Consider the following 18,114-nt stretch of genomic DNA (forward strand, 5'->3'; position numbering starts at 1 on the left):
ACCCTTTGAGGGTACATGGCAGGAATTTGATGATGATGATGATAAATTTAAGGGTCAAAGCTGTATAACTGAGAGGAGACCTCCACAGAGTCTTTAAAGGAATGCAGAGAACCGACAAGGGCTTCTGACCTAATGTCCAATCCTCACCTTCTCGTGGTGCACCCTGTTGGGTATCTACCTGGATACTTAACAAACGATGATGGGCTGGCAATTTGGGATTTTAGCAGACCAAATTATATTCTTATTGGCTTAAACCAATATAGAAAATGATGGTACAACATGACAAAATTTCATGTCGGCTGGGTGCATCGGCCAGTTAAACAAGGCCCCGTTGTTTTTGCCAGGGAACCAGAGCGAACAGCAAAAAGTCACCTACTGGAACAAATCAGAAAAACACCTCAACTCAATATCACCAGAGTTGAAGATCGGTACTATCAACATAAGAAGCCTGAATTGCAAAGAAATCAAGCTAGCGGAGGAATTAGATAAGTACCAGATCGACATAATAGGGGTGACTGAAACAAAAAAGACAAAAACTGGTGAGATCTTTCTGAGTAATAAATACAAAATGTTATATTCAGGAAATGACAATCAAGGAAAAGAAGGAGTAGCCATAGTATTCAACACAAAATACGAAGCTAATCTTCTTGAATGGCAGGCAGTCTCAAGTAGAGTGATGTGGTCAAATATCAGAATGGGGAATTGGACAATGAGACTTATTTGTGACTATGGTCCCACAGAAGGTTCTACTAAGGTAGAAGTGGAGGAATTTTTTGATACTTCAGAAAAAGCAACTGACACAATGAAAGAGGAAAAGTTGGTCCTTGTTGGGGATCTAAATAGCAGAGTAGGAAATGATTGTGAGACATACAAAAATATTTTGGGAAAATTTGGAGAAAAGAGCAAAGCTAATAATAATGGCAAATATCTGTTGGATTTCTGCTCAGGACATGGACTGGTTATTACTAACACCATGTTCCAACATCAAAATGTACACAAATTCACATGGAGAGAAGAGGCAAGGAATAAGAAACGTCTCATTGACTATATAGTGATGTTTTCTCCCTGGTACAGGGTGTATAGAGGATTTGAAATTGGAAGTGATCACTATTTAGTCTTGAGCAGGATAAAATTGAATTTCATATTGAAAAGAATAACATATAAGAAAGTTTTAAAGCAAATAAAAGTTGAGCAGCACTCAGATGTGAACTGTAGATTAAAATACACAAAGAGTATTGAAAAAAAAAAAAAAACGAAAGAGTTTGAAAACAGAAATCAAACCTTGGAGATTCAGTGGCAAACTCTGAAGAAAACATTGATTCTGCCAGAGAGGCATGTGGTGAGGTTGTCTGCAAGGATAAAAAAATCAGAACTCCCTGGTGGACTCAGGAAGTTAAAGAGGCAGTGAAAGAAGAGAAGAAAGCATATCAAAGTTCCTGGCAAATAAGTCAGCTTGTGCTCGTAAAGAATACAGAGACAAATGTAAGCAAGCGAAACACTGTATAAAACTAGCTAAACAAAAGTCACGGTAAGACTTTGGCAAGAACATAAAAAATAAATATCAAGAAAATGGCAAGATATTCTGGAGGTTGTTAAAGAAGCTTAGAAATGGAGGAAAGAGTGCTGTAAAAGGAGTTAGAGATGATAAAGGTAACATGAAAACAGGAGAAAAAGATATTCTTGAAATATGGAGTAATTACTTCGAAAAATTGCTAAATGAAACAAGCAACGAGAGCACAGTGGTAAAAAACACTCAAAAGACATACAGTCAGGAATATATATCCATACTTGAAGTAGAAAAAGCCATCAAAGTCTTGAAATGTGGAAAGGCAGCAGAAGTAGATGATATTCGACCAGAAATGCTGAAGTATGGTGGTATAAAAGTCTAACAGTGGCTGCACTGTTCAGAAAGCCTGGACAGAGGGACGAATTCCCGATGATTGTAGTAGAGCTCTAATAGTACCCATATATACAAAGGGCAATAAAACTGAATGTGAGAATTACAGAGGTATTTTCCAACTAAGTGTTCCTGGCCAGATCTATGCAAGTATACTTGAGAAATGATTGAGAAGAATTGTGGAAGAAAAGCTTGGTGAAGAACAAGCTGGATTCAGGCCAAATAGAGACTGTCAGAATCAGATCTTCACTTTATGACAAATAGTTGAGAAAGCATGGGAATATAACAAAGATCTGTATTTAAGTTTTGTCGATCTGGAAAAGGCATATGACAAAGTGCCAAGAGAGAAGCAATTCAATACGCTACAATTATATGGTGTCAATGGGGCATTATATCAAGCAATACTTAGTCTTTATTTGAGTTGTAAGTCAGCAGTTAGAATTGAAGGAAGTACAGGAAGATGGTTTAATGTTAAATCTAAATATAAGAGTATAATTTACAAGGATGTACATTATCCCCTCTGTTATTCATTATCTATATGGATCACATTATGAAGGAAAGTGGTATTAAACATGATATCAGAATTGGAGATGTTAATGTCAGCTCTTTGCTTTATGCGGACGATGTTATACTTCTAAATAAATCCGCTACAAGTTTGCAAGATTCCCTGACTAATTTGAACAACTGTTGTAATAGATATGGTATGAAGGTCAGCATTAAAAAGACAAAGACAATGAAAATAGGTAGAATTGTTGAAAATGTCAACTGTTGTGAATGGGGAACCTGTGGAACAAGTAAAACATTTCAGCTACTTAGGCACAATTTTTACTGATGATGGTAAATTAAATATGGAAATAGACAGTAGAATAAACAAAGTTGGTAGGTATGGTAGGCAGTTAATTGAATAAATTCATATGGAATAAGAGAGAAATTAGTCGGAACACTAAATTAGCTGTATACAAGACAGTGTTCAAACCAGTTTTAACTTATGGATCTGAGAGCTGGGTCAGAAGTAAAACACTTGACCAAAGACTAGAAACCGCAGATATGAGAGTCCTGAGAAAGATTAGAGGCATGAACATATGGAATCAATGGCAATATCATATTAAAAACAAGGATATTAGGAAAGAATTTGACATTGTCAGCATCCAGGAATGCGATAGCAGAGCTAATTTCAGCTGGTATGGTCACTTAAACAGAATGGGCGAGGAAAGATTAGCAAATCAAGTGTTCTCTGCCAGGTTGGCAGGAAAACGACCCAGAGGAAGACCAAGATATAGGTGGATTGATACAGTACAAAGTGCCTTAGACGATAGAAATATAAGATCTGATAATGTTGGAGTTTTGACAAGTAACAGACTGATTTGGAGGAAAATTGTAGCTAGGAAGTTAGTAATGATGGAAATTTTTCATGTTGTACTATCATATCCTGTACACCCCTTGAGGGTACATGTCAGGAATTTGATGATGATGATAAAATTAAATAACGTATTCAACTCCTCTAAGGATTCTCTCCTCTCATTGGCACATCCTAGTTTATTGCATCTACTGCACCTGTAACTTACCTTATATTGGTGAAACTGGACGTTCAATCCCTATACGTAAAAAAGAACACGACACATTAAATATAACAATTTTGGTGAAGCAGGCATCTCAGATCACAGTCAGTTCATACATACAAAGGCCTGCTATGAAAGAAAATTTAAAGAAACCTGTGAAATTCTGATTAACCACCCTAATCTCAACAATAATGGTGGCATAAAAATTCCAAGAATTTGGATGGCACATATTCAGCCTACTTGGTATCTAGCACACTTTAGGACTTGAACCAATTTTCAGCTTTTATTGGAAACTATTCCATACGAATTGGTTGAAATTTATATGTATAATCAGTTTTTAAATTTTTTTATTTTTATTGTTTTTATTTATATATATATATATATATATATATATATATATATATATATATATATATTATATATATATATATATATATAGATAGATAGATAAACATGTTGCTTTCCAGCCCAATTAAATTTTGTAACCTAATAGATAATAATAATGATAATAATAATAATAATTGGACTCTTGCTTTGATATAGTCAAGGTTTTTTTTTTTTTTTTTTTTTCCCCACAGAGGTCAGGCCAATAATTGTTGTAATGGTTGGTCAGTAACTTTAGCAAACCATGTAGATTGTATTGCAGCTTGTTTCTCTGTATATATGTGCATGCTCCAGATGACGACCTTGATATGGAAGTCTAAACGTCGAGTGTTTATTCTGGTTTATATTAAACTAAAGTTTTGCTCTAACACAGTAGTTGTCTCCATAATTTCCATAATGTATTCTGATCACCGCGTAAGCATGAAAGAAAGGATCTGGAATATCTCATGTGGTCACTCTTGATATTTTAAAGGCATTTGATCAAGTCTGACATTGCAGCGTTCTTTCCAAGCTACCATCTTACAGTCTTCATCTTACCCCCTTATAAGCCAGCTTCTTTGAATATTCACTGCGTGTAACGGTGGATGGTTCACTCTCATCTAATTTCTCCGTCAATGATGGTGCTGTCACCTACACTCTCTCTCTCCCCATGCAACAACAATCACATCTGAATAACATGCAATGCTATTCATAACTTTGCTGATGACAGTGCACTCCATCCCATTTTGTCATTCAAAAATCCTATCGTACAGAGATGACTCAAGCTTTAAGATTTTATATGAGTAATGGCTTAAACACCAATCTTCTAGCTATACTCAAGTGGGATGAAGATAATTTAGCAAATTTTAATGTTATACAAAATGCAATTCTTATTTTACTGAAGAAAGAACCTGCCACACTTTCAATAACACCACTCATCAACCAAGATCAGTTTTCTCTTCTTGGACTTTTGGATCCTATCATATCTCAAAAGAAAAAAAAAAGTGTATAAATTATTTAAAAAAAATAGTTACATCTTAGCTAAAAAAATTACCCAAAAGCTAAAACCTTATCATGCTAATCCATTCCAGGCATATGGGATCACTAAACTTTACAAACATAATACCCTCCCGACTCATCAAATAGTTGACAACAGACAACCCCACTTACAAAATGGTCAAACAATAACCCAAATCATTTTTCCCCTCATAGGCAACTCTCTCTCTCTCTCATTTATTAAAAATTCACTTCATTTTAAAACATTAATAAAAATCTAATGCTGACATCATTGTCAGACTCTTGACCTTATTAAACCACATTTCCTCTCTCACATATTTGAATTATTCTGATTCACCATTTATTCTAATTATTTTTTATGGAAAGAAAAAATAACAAGTCTCATGTCCTTCGGCAATAAAAAGATGCCAGAATGACCTTCATCATTTCTACTCATCCCTTTCATGGTCCAATTCTACTCTTCTAATTCAATCACTTGCTATGTCTGAATAACCAACATAATTCTTACCTGAATGAAGACCTTCATCTCACATACTATCCAAAATTCCTGATCACCATCCAAGCCATGGTTTTCCAAGTACACCAAGGGCAGTCAAAACAAAATCAAAAATCAGCTATAGATCAAGAGTTGTAAAATCTATACTGCTAGTTACTAATTAGCTGGTCTTCCTCCAGGTTGCAAAAACGTTTGCTGCTGACAAGGTTGGATACATGCAGTAGGGTAGATGCCAGATGAGTAAGAAAGACTGGAATGGCAAAATAAGATACATGTTAGCTCTGGAGCACAAATTTTTAGCACAATATCAGGGAAACCATCAGAACTAGATGCCTTTTTATATCCAAGTTGTTCAAAGATTCTTCTGATGTCTTTCTGCCAGAAGACTAGTGGTGTCACAGAGTGAGCAGGTCTTGGTAACAAGGGGGGGGGGGGGGAAGAGACTTTGTCTGGTCTTCTACACAGGACAAAACTGGGACAGAAGAGTGACCAGAATGCCAACTGGATAGAGGGAAGTTTGTAGCATTTGGCCCTTTCAAAATCTGATTTAGTTTAGTTTTCTTGATGTTTTTTTTTTTTTTTTTTCCAGTTACTGCGAGCTGCAATGTAGGATGAGTGTGATGCTAGAGCTTTTCTTCTGAGCCACTTGTGACATGCTGAATTTTTATTTTCTTGCACTGCATTGGCACCATTGTTAGAGAATCAAAGCTTGGATAGTGGTCAGGAATTTTGGGTGCAATGAGGAATGAAGGCCTTTGTTCCAATGAGGTTTATTTCTGTTCTTCAATCTGAGCAGGTGTTTGGATTATGAGAACAGAAGCAGTTGGACCATGGAAATAATAATGAATAGAAGTCATGAAGGTCATCCCATTAGGCACCCTTACAATGCCAAAGGATAACAAAACTAAGATTTGTTGGGTAAAAGTTATTTCATGGTAAAGGAAACATGGATGAAGTTGTAGTCTGAGTTACTAATTTGGAAGGGCTGCTAAATATTCAGGTAGGTAGACAGACTATTTGTTTTGAGTCATTGCTAATGACAAATACCCAAGCATCCCTGCCAGCTTTATCAGTGGAAATGGAGAAAAGAATCTAATTTGAGATAGGTAACAAAGGGGCGCCTGTGGCTATCAGAATTTATACATTGATAGAGATAGAAAATGAATTCAACAGTTTGGTAAGGTGATTTTGAGCCAAGGTGAATCAAATGGGGTGAGGAATCTGAGGTTTTGATTCCCTTTGACAGTTTTAATGGATGCACAAGCAGAGTACCACCCTTATGGTGGAGGAAACTATATAGGGTGTGCTTTTTTTTGTGGAAAATTTTGTGCTGTTTAATAAAGTTGTTTATTATATATGTGAGAAAGAAAAGATAAACTTGTCTACTGTCCCTGCATAGTCTTGACTTACCCTGTATACCATTATGCCCGGACACTCTCCATGCATAAACTGGTAGAGTAAGTGACAGCATGATTTATTACTAGCTGATCAGGAAGCCTCCAGATTCGTTAACATCAGGTTCAGTCCCATGTACTATGAAATGGCTACTGCTGAACTTATATGTAATGTTATATATAACTTCTCACATAAGTTGGATAAAAGTGGAGATAGGCAAGAAGCTGGTGATGGATAAAAGTGTGGCAGATGCAGAGATATCAGACCACAGGGCTATGTACTTGTGAAGCTACTGTTCAATATATTTGTATATTAATGATATTAGTAAATGACTTGAGGAAACATCCAGCTGTCTGCTAATGATGCTATATTCAAAAGAACAATAGTTAATAACAGCAATAAATTAGCTTGATGTAATTTTTTTATTTATTTTTTCTCAGTAGAGGTCATGCCAGTGAGTAGCATGTGATCAAATAATTGTTTCTCTAGCTTACGGTTTGAAATGTAACGCAGCCTTGTCCTGTATATTTATGTATGCTCCAGATGAGATGATGATCTTCATATGAAGATTGAAACGTCGGGATAATAAAAAGAGTTATTCTAACATGGTTGTAGAATCCAGAATTTCAAAAATGAATGCTGATCACCGTGTAACATTAAAAGAAAGGATTATGATAATTCATGGAGATTCAACCCACAAGCGATGCAATCAATACGGTAAGCTGAAGAATCAGGTTTCTAATTTGATCAATCGACTGGCTTTTTTAAAAGGATGTAGGGACAGCAATAAATTAACTTGATGTAATTTTTTTTCTCTCACTAGAGGTCATGCCAGTGAGTAGCATGTGATCAAATTATTGTTTCTCTAGCTTACGGTTTGAAATGTAACACAGCTTGTCTTGTATATTTATGTATGCTCCAGATGATGATCTTGATATGAAGATCGAAACGTTGGAATAATAAAAAGAGTTATTCTAACACGGTTGTAGAATCCATAATTTCTAAAATGAATGCTGATCACCTTGAAACACTAAAAGAAAGGAATATGACAGTAACATATAAGTACTAAATGGGTTTTATAGAGTAGATATGAAGAAATCTTTCAATACATGATGGGAACAGATGAGAATATGGCATGATCCCTGAAAGTTTAAAAGAGTATGATCAAGCAAGCACACAAGTTCTAGACCCTCCCCCTCTTTGAGAGTGGAAAATTTGCAGAATGGATTGCCAGAGGTGATGTCAATAAACTCATTTACGTCAGTAAACGAGTTAATTCAATAAGTATCAAAACAAAATCAAATCTGTATTCTAAAGAGAGCCTTAAATGATTTCAGCTTCATTTCATGATGAAACAAAATGAGAAAAGGATATCAATATTAATAATTGTGACAAAGAAAAAAAAAGTAAACTAATATCCCACAGTGAGTTCAAATTCTACTGTAACTTGGACATTTGTAAAAATCTTTACAGAACAGATAATTTTATTTGTCCAATGTAAGATCATCACACTCCTAATCAGAGACCTGCAGTGATTGAAAAAATTTCATGTTTGGTCTTCAGAACAGAGTCACTAAATTATGTAACTCTCAATTCACCCATAGCAATAAAATAAGTTAAATAAACTCATTCCCCTTCACAATGCTATTATTGTAAAATTTAATTATAGTGTCAATTTACTTGGAGAAGAAAGATCAAAATATTACTTTGATATTTCTTCTACGTAGTTTCAGAATTAAAATGGCACCATTTTTGACTCCCCCCCCCCCCTCTTCAAAGTATATATACTACATTGTTTATTATAATAAATTTAGTTTAATCCCTTATCCAAGTGTAAGTAAACAAAGTTTGTGCCTGAAGTATCTTCAGGACTGAGGCAAACTCGTGGTAAAGGTGGACCAAGTTCTCATGACTCCTTGTCTTAGTATCTCCCATAATGCAAAGCACATCTCCTTGCAGACATGTATAATACTATGCATTAAGGGAAGAGCCACTACCCAGACCGGTTTCGACCTTTATTGAGGTCTCGTCAGTGGGAGCCGGATCCAGAGGTAGTGATACCAAGGTTCCAATGGAGAAGTCATATTTACCTATAAAAAAAAAAACAACTTCCAACATCTTTCTCTAAATCCAGAGTAATTTAATAATAAGGTGAGACACCTTTTGGCTACTTATATAGGTAAATATGACTTCTCCATTGCTTCCACCTTGGTATCATCATTTCTGGGTCTGGCTCCCACTTATGAGACCTGAATAAAGGTCGAAACCGGTCTGGGTAGTGGCCCTTTTCCTTAATGCATAGCATTATGGGAGATACTAAGACAAGGAGTGATGAGAGCCTGGTCCACCTTTACCACGAGTTGCCTCAGTCCTGAAGATATTTCAGGTGCAAACTTTGTTTGCTTACACTTGGATAGAGGATTAAACTAAATTTATTATAGTCTAACCAAATGGGGAAACAAAAAACTTCCTACATTGTTTATTGCATGCAAAAATGTTATCATTATCTATATAATTTAAAAAATAATTTTTCACTTTTCTTCAATGAAAATTTACCAGCACAGATTTTTATGAACATTCATACTACAATGGTATTTGAATCTACGCAATTTGTTGGTTGGAAAGCAGTCTATTTGGCTCAGCAAAGAAGAACAAAAATTCAGAAGGCCATAAATGATGTATATAGCACTCATCATTTAAGATTATCACTTCAACTTATACTTTTAAAAGTATAAAAGAAAGCAGAAACTAACTATCCACATATTTTTGAACATAAATACCTGTATATCTTGTAATCTTGCTCTGTGATCTTTCTGTTTAGATATAAGATCGTGTCTCTTATTTTGGGCCTCCAGAGTGTTAATAAATGCTATTTCATTTACCTATTATGAAATAGAATGAAATTAGATGTACAAGCCAGAAATCCATCATGTGTAAGCTATAAAACCTATAATAATTAACTGATCTTCTAGCAGTATTGGGACATTTCAAACAAGAGTTACAGCTCCAGCTAAAAGAAAAAGGATGTCACAATATACACAAGTATACTTATATATATATATATATATACTTCATCCTCTGTATGTGTAGATTATTCCCTGCCTGGATACCAAGACTAAAAACCTACCCATTTTTATCCAAATGTTCCAAAGAATATCTATGCCAATTATCAAACTGATAAAGGCAAGCATCACAAAGGTATAATTAGGATTGTAAGACACTACAGAAAAAGATCATAGAAATATAATTCTTTGTGATAACTGCCCCCCCCCCCACAAAAAAAATAGGGCATTTTTTATATAAATAAAACAAAAAAAAGTTACGTGGAAAAGAATCAACTCAAACAAATATAATCTATTCTCTCACTATAACAAACTTTTAGGGACCAAAGGAAGTTTGTTATAATGAAAGCTGCGCTATAGTGAATTTTGTTTATAGTGTTATTTATACTATGAGGACTTTCATTGGGGAACTTTTTGTGGTTTACTGTAGTGAAAGTTGATGACAACACACACATGTGTTGTAGTCACAAATTTCAAAAGGCATATTCCACACCTATGATGTCTATGAAAAGCATAGAATGATAGTTCTATGCTTTTCATAGACATCATTATGTCTGTGAAAAATCTACAAGAGAGAGAAATCATCAGCCCTGAATACAATGTTGTAGAAACACCACTGAAAAAAATATTATTTAACAATGATAGCCATTTGGTAAATGTGCTTGATCCCATCAGAAATAGTACTGTAAAGCTGATTTTCATTCAGGCCCTAGATCCTCCATACAACTGCTTAGTAGATACCCTCTTCCAATGCACTATGTGTGCTAGCAAGCGAATTCCACTCACCAGCACAAGTAGATGAGGCATTTTTCTCAGTTTCCGGTACTATCTCTCTGTTTTTCACCCCCCCCCCTCCGTCACATCATGGCACAGAAACTGTGTCAAGTTCACAAAGGTGATGAAGATGTGTGAATGTTTGAGAGCATGGAAATCAAACCAGGAAAAGCTTCTTTATAAAGCAAATGTATTTCCCATACATTTCCATTGGCACATCTATAATAAAATTGTAGATCAGCCAGATTAGTAAACGTGAACTCATCCTCCTTTGCAAAACATTGACTTATGACTGAGAAACACTGAAACAAATAGCAACTATCCCTTGGCTCAGGGTAAATCTATTAGACCAAACACAACTCCAGGCATGTCTTGCATGTGCTAGTTGTTTACAATCCTGTGATTCATTGAACTGACCCCACATACTGCTTTGCATGTTGTCCTTTATACTTCAAGTACAAAAAGGGTTGCATCTTGGAAATGCACAATGTGCAGACAGGGCCGCATTTATACTTTTGGAGGCCCAAGGAGCAACATCATTATGAGGCCCTCAAAAATAAGCATTTTTTTGTTTATTGAAAATAAAAGTCAACATTTCCATAATAACTCATTATAATAACACAATACAATATTGGTATACATATATTTGCATTTTAAAAAAAGTATAAAAATAAATCAGTTCAAATTTAAATAAAAAAATTAATAACTAAAATTTTTTTTTCTGGCCTTGGTTTTAGCAAATATATCTATAATGTCATCATAACTGATAGAGTCCATTACATCTGATTCAATGCATAATAACGACAGGTCACTTGTTTTATTTTGGTGCAAGATGCTTCTAAAATAATTTTTTATTCGTTTCAACACTGAAAATGAGCGTTCAGCACTTGCATTTTAAATAGGCATCGTCAAAAATATTTTTAAAATTGTTTCTACATTCGGAAAAGTAGACCTTAACCCATCGTTTATAAATTTGTACATATTTTTAATTGAAGAATTTTCTTCCTCTATAATTATTAAAAATTGCTTAACTCTATCAGTAAATTTTTCTGGATCAATATCAGTCAATACTAGTCTTGTACTTGTCTTGATCTATATCTTCCTTCAAAAAAATGTCAAACATATCTAATATGTCGAAATATCTTTTTGTTCTTTCATTAATTTCCAAAATTAGCTTATCGCAAATGTCTTCACAGCGAAATTTTCTTTCCCATGTAATATAATCTCATTGTTAGATTGTGAAACTTAATCACTCGTTTTTTTTTGTTTTTTAACTCTTTCCTTTTCATCTTTAAATTTTGTCTCATCTGTTAATAAATTTGCTTCTTCATTTACAGCAGCAAAACTATTTCTTATATATAAAATAAAACCAACTAAAGATTATAACAAATTATTAGCTAAAAACAAATCCATATCGGGATCTTGCAGAGATTTACTAGTAGCATTTATTTGTTGTAAAATTTTGTCCCACATAACTGTTAAAATTGCTGTTTCTGGTTTGTCAAAATGTTCAGCCAATGATGAGCTCTCTAATTTAGAAATAGGTTTTTCATGAGGAGAAATGGACAGTTCAAGTAATGAGTCTTTAATTTGTTTATATCCATGTTTCAAAGCCAATATAGCGTCAGCTCTTGCGGACCACCTCGTTTCACTTAGTCTTTTAACTGTTAAAGTTTTTTTTCTAAATGTTTAAGGAGTATACCCCATCTTCTTGTTGAAGATGAAAAGTAATTATATACATTTTGAATAAAACGAAAATATTGCACTGCTTCCGGACAAGATTCCGCAGCATAGTTGCCAATTAAATTTAAGGAATGAATAGAGCACGGTATATATTATCGTTATTATTATTCAGGGCAACTCCAAGGAGTCGACAGACTCATCGAGGGAGGCCCTAACATCATGTCAACAACAACTATTTGACATTCACACAGTATCTATCGTACCTCGCCTTGAATTCATTCAAGGTCATAGCACCCACAACAGACTCTGGCAGCTTATTCCACACATTCACCACTCTCCAAGTAAAAAACCTAGCTCTAACACCCCTGCTAACCACATTCTTGCCCAGCTTCCATGTATGGCCCCTAGCCCTCCCACCACCAGTCCTATACTCAAAAATATCTTCTGGATTAATCTTATAGAAACCCTTCAGTAATTTGAATGTCTCAATCATATCACCCTTTTTCCACCTATCGACCAATTTTTGCAACCCACAAATCTTCAACCTGTTCATAAGGTTCATTCCAGAGACCTGCTATCATCTTGGTCACTTGTCTCTGGATCCTCGCCACCTCAAGAAGAAACCCTGGCGCCCATATCTGGGCACAGTAGCCTAGAAGGGATCTTATCAAGGCTCGATACAGAGGAACAATAACTTGTTTGTCTCTGCTTGTTAAAGTATTTTGTAGAAGCCAAGTGATTTGATGAGATGATTTAGCCACTTTTGCAATGTGCCCTCTAAACTTCAATTCCCTATCCACCAACAGCTGTCTTTTCGACTCAATTCCTGAATAAACCACTCTCTGGTATCTCTCCATCAACCACCTCCTATCCATCTCACCAACCCTATATCCATCCCCATCTGCTCCAGTTTACTGATTAGATTTCCATGTGGTATCCTGTCAAAGGCCTTGGCAAGGTCCAGTAGAATCACTGTAAACCCATTACCCTTATCCAGTTCAGCCGTCACTGTGTTATAAAACGTTAGCAAGTTACTGAGACATGATCTACCCTTCACGAAACCATGTTGTCCCCCATATAATATCCCATTTTCATCTATCCAATCCTGTATTCTTTTCTTGACTAATTTCTCCAAGAACTTGACAACAATTCCTGATATGCTAATCGGTTGGAACCTCCTTTATGCAGTGGAACTATTTTCCCTCTTTCCACACCCTCAGGACTAACCCAAACCTAAGACTCAAATTAAACAAAATGGTCAAGGGTACTGACAATTCTTTAGCCGCTTCACGTACGACACAAATTGGTATACCATCCAATCCCACAGATGTATTGACATTGAGGTTTTGCAATAGACTACTCGCCTCCATTTCATTCACCACAATTCCCAGATAATCCATTGGTTCATTCATTTCTGCAATGTCACCACCTGGATGATATATTCTTGCAAAGTGCTCGCTCAGTAACTCAACTATATCAACTGATTCGGTTACCTCCCTACCATCAGCATTCTTTAAAATCATTCTGCCATATACATTTTTTCTTTTACTTGCAACATATCAAAAAAACTGTTTAGGATTCTCTTTAGCCTGCATGGCTAATGTTCTTTCATAATCCTTTTTTGCTTTTCTTACTACACTCGTTACCCTTCTGGCCTGCGCTTTATATCGTTCATGTGCCTGCCAGTCACCTTTCTCCTTAAATTCCCTCCATAGGTATTTCTTTTTTTTTTTTTTTTTTTTTTTTGCAACTCAAGCTTAATGGTGTTATTCATCCATTTAACCCTTACTAGATTTATTATTCGGACTCTAGGTATACAGTCAGCCATTGCTTCATGCAAACACTTCTTAACCACCTCCCATGCACTATCAACTTCTAGTCCTTGCAGTTGTACATGCATTGGCACTGAACCAATCAATCTCCTAAGCTTGTCATACTTACCAGACCGATAATTCCACATGTACCCTGTCTTAATTGTAAATTTCACACCTTTAGCCACCTCCAAAGTCAAGACCCTATGATCACTCTCATCAATTGGTGGCAACGTGGTCATATTCGTTACAGTGTCAAATTCTCAGATGCAATTACCAGGTCAAGCACTCTCTGACCCCTAGTATTTTCCATTACATGCTGTTGTCGCAGATAGTTATCCCTTAATAACCGCATAAAATCCAATTCCTTCCTCCCGTGTGTTCTCTCCTCACTCCAATCAATGCTACCATAATTAAAATCTCCCATAATAATTACCCTCCTTCCACTCATTTCTTCTATTTGCTTATGCATACTATCTCCACCATCTATTCCATCACCTGGTCTATAGCAGCACCCAACTGTATATTTAGTTCTGCTAATTTCAATCTCACACCAAATAGCTTCAAATGTGCTCTTTTCTCTAACCTGCAGTTCCACTTCTATTCTTCTTGGCTGTAGCTCATCAGCTATCATCAATAACACTCCACCCCCCATTTTATTCTCCCTGTCACTCCTGAACACACCATACTTCTCACATTCAATTCCACTAGCTGTATCATCTTCTGTCAGCCATGTTTCACTAATGCCAATAACCTGTGGTCTGGAAGTGCCAACGAAGGCCAAAAATTCTTCCTTCTTGTTCCTAATACTCCTAGCATTAGTGTACATGAATTGCAGACCTCCGTTAGCCTCATCCCTACCTTGATGCCTTATACTAACTATCCCATTCTGATTTGTTGTCCTTATTCACTCGGGCATATTATACTCATTCATACACTCAACTACCTCCCTAAGCTCTGCATGGACTACGTTTTTTCAGCCTAGCTTGTAAACCTGTATAGATACCTTTCGTATTGGCAGCGTTATCATAGCTTTGCCCTCTGGAAATTTTTATATCCAAAGATAATTCTTCTAATTTTTTTAATACTATCTCTTCTAAATATAAGGAATTATGTTGTGTAATTCTGATGAACCTGATAAATGTTTCTCTAATGTCAGAATTTGCGGCAACATACCTAAATATCATAGCTAGCTGGTCATTATGGGCAATGTCTGGCTTTGAATCGAGTATTATTGCAAAATAAGCAGCTTCCTTAATTTCTGATATTAATATTTCTCTTGTTTTTTTTTAGCTATTAATGCTATGAATTCGTCACAAGTATGGTAAGAAAGATAATTTGATTTGCCAGAACCACAGTTGGCATATATTTTCATGTGATGTTTTAAAAAATCATCAAATTCACTCAAATAATGTAAACACGATAAATAATTTCCAAAAGAATCAGAAAAAATATCATTTGTATTTCTTCTAAATGCTAGCCCTAGTTTACTCAGTAACTTAATGGTAGCTATTATTCTTTTTAAAACCTCTCTCCAATAATTTTCTTCAGATTATATTTGTTTGATCAATTCAGAATCAATTCGACTATTTACAGAACTTGATTTTCTTTTGCGATATGTGCAGATCACTCGTATATGCTCAGTAGAATGCTCGTGATCACATAAGGTTTGTGTTATATTTCCCCAGTCATTAAAACTCTTCATTAAGCTATTATTTGACTTAGAAAACAATTTACAAACAAAACAGTAAATTGCTTTGCTGGTTTATTAAAAAATTAGCCACTCTTGTTTCTCCTTTGTTCCATTCGCCTTTTTATAGTAAAAATGTGATATATTTACATTTCTGACATATATTCTATTGCGTTGTGTATTCTTTTTTTAAATTTTCGATTTTACAAACATTCTGGGGCATATTTATTAAAATATGCTCGATAAACTGTTCATTAATAGTAAGTGGCAACACTACTATATTGGATAAGAGATAGCTTGCTTGCTGGTAAGTACAGACTCCGATTGAAAATTTTCTTCAGAATCCTCTTGATTTGTTTCATTTACTTCTCTCTCTCCTTCTATGTTTTCTACATCATTTTGATGTTCTTCATTTTCACTTTCATCTCCTCCTGATAATGATACCAATGTTTCGTTTTCATTACGAGAACTGTGAAGTACAACTTCAGTTCTACGAAATTCTTCATTTTTGGAATGAAAGAAAGACAAAATTGCCTCCTTTTGACTATTTAGCTGTTTTTCATTTTCTCTAAGTCGTTTTCTTTTACTAGCTCCGGATTCAAATTTTCTTGGCATCATTATGTGAATTAATCTATCAAAAGCGAAATAAATATTTATTAAATCTAAAATAAACATATAAATAAAATAAACATATAAATAAAATAAACAATTACGTTAAAAGCTTAAAAAAGACAAAAATAGAAACAGTAGTATCTTGGTTTTGTTAAAATAAAAGAGTAACAGTAAAATAAGAATAATAATTAATTGAATAATATATTCTTACCGACTGCGACAACTACTTTAACCATATAATTAGGTATATACACTTGTATACAGTATACTGCTTTACAAGTACTAGCCAAATAACGATAACTAAACTATCAGTTTAATTACCGTTTTTTTTGGAATTTCCTTCACTGTTCTATGATATTTGACTCTTTTTGGTGCACAATTTATTTATTGTGTCTCTTCCCAAGAATATAAACGAATTTCACATGTATACAATAAATATTAATATTCAAAGAGAATCTTGTAATATTAAACTAGCAACCTTGTAAGTCATTTTATATAAATAAATGACTAACTTATATCGATGGATTATAAATAATTATGCAACTTCTATGATACTTTATATTTAATATTAAATTTTCTAAATAGTTTAAAATCTGTTAATGTAATTCTAAACATATATATATTATTTACACTTTTAAATATTCCATGTAATTGAATCATAATTAATTTAAAGAAAGATGTAATTAAAATCTTTCTGTGAAAGATTTCAATTGCAGTGTTGATTATTGATTTTGAGAACGTTGATTTTGTTTGACAAGCTTCATTGACAGGCATCATAGTTGCTACAAAAATTCTGAATACCGAAAAAATATTAAAAGTAATAATTTAGTATAAGGAAAAAAGTTTTTTTTTAAAAAAAAAGAATTTAAATGCGATCAAATTAAGTTTTCTAATCAAGGTAAAAATAGGAACTTCATGAACTGTAAAGTTCAGATATTCTCACTAAAAATAAAAATTTTGAATTTACGGTAATAAAAATTATAGCAAAAAATCATCATATTTATGGAATAACAAAATTTATTTATTACAAGATTTATTCAACTCCAGCTTTGATTTTTTTAAATTGCAGTAATAAGCATAATTCCAGCTTTAGTTAAAATGTAGAAGCAATAAATAGCAATGATAACTTGCAATGCTCGCTAACATCCACTTTTTTATTCGACATTTTACCCTAAAATGACTAGAATCTTGATGCACAAAAAAATGAACTGAAAAATCAATTTAATTCATAAATAATAATAAACTTGAAATTTAAATGCTCTATTTAAGTGATATAGAAAATGCTCTTACCCAACTAATTAATACAAATAGCAGCAGTACACAAAAAAAACCTCTGTTGTCTCTGGAACGTGTTTCAAAATGATCGCAAAAACTTTCTTTAACACAAAAACTTATTTACTCTGTTTACAATATCCACTTATTAAACTTCTAGTATACTTGCAAAGAGGTTAGCTAACTCTCTATTAAGTTACTTTTACAAACTGTATATCAACTTCAAATATGCCAATAGATTCTCTTAATGACACTTCTTGTTACTGTTAACCTCCCAAACGGCCATGATGTCTATAGACGTCCAGCTAAATCTGGATATGATTCAGTCCACCTGTTGAAAGAAATGGGATAAGAAGTGCAATTTGACTGTCGTGTCCATTAAAAGGTGTGATAAACCCTCACGCTGAAGAGAACGGTTAATTGGATTATCTCACTTTCGTAGCTGTCTCTCAGTTGCCTATAACACAAAACGCACTTCCTTGT

General features: G+C 34.3%; 1 protein-coding gene across 2 annotated transcripts in view; it reads right to left on the reverse strand.

Annotated features, from left to right (window-relative positions):
* The window catches only part of ssp3 (SCAPER domain-containing protein short spindle 3), a 460,137-nt gene that overhangs the window by 229,703 nt on the left and 212,320 nt on the right, over positions 1–18,114 (reverse strand). For both annotated transcript variants that reach the window (XM_090403385.1, XM_090403386.1), the window contains one exon: positions 9,508–9,609. In XM_090403385.1, coding sequence (XP_090259511.1) covers positions 9,508–9,609 — 102 coding nt within the window. The remainder of the gene's footprint in view (positions 1–9,507; positions 9,610–18,114) is intronic.

The sequence above is a fragment of the Typopeltis vanoorti genome, chromosome 14 (assembly GCF_054136105.1).
Source record: "Typopeltis vanoorti isolate ZY-2024b chromosome 14, IOZ_Tvanoo_1.0, whole genome shotgun sequence".
NCBI lineage: Eukaryota > Metazoa > Arthropoda > Arachnida > Uropygi > Thelyphonidae > Typopeltis > Typopeltis vanoorti.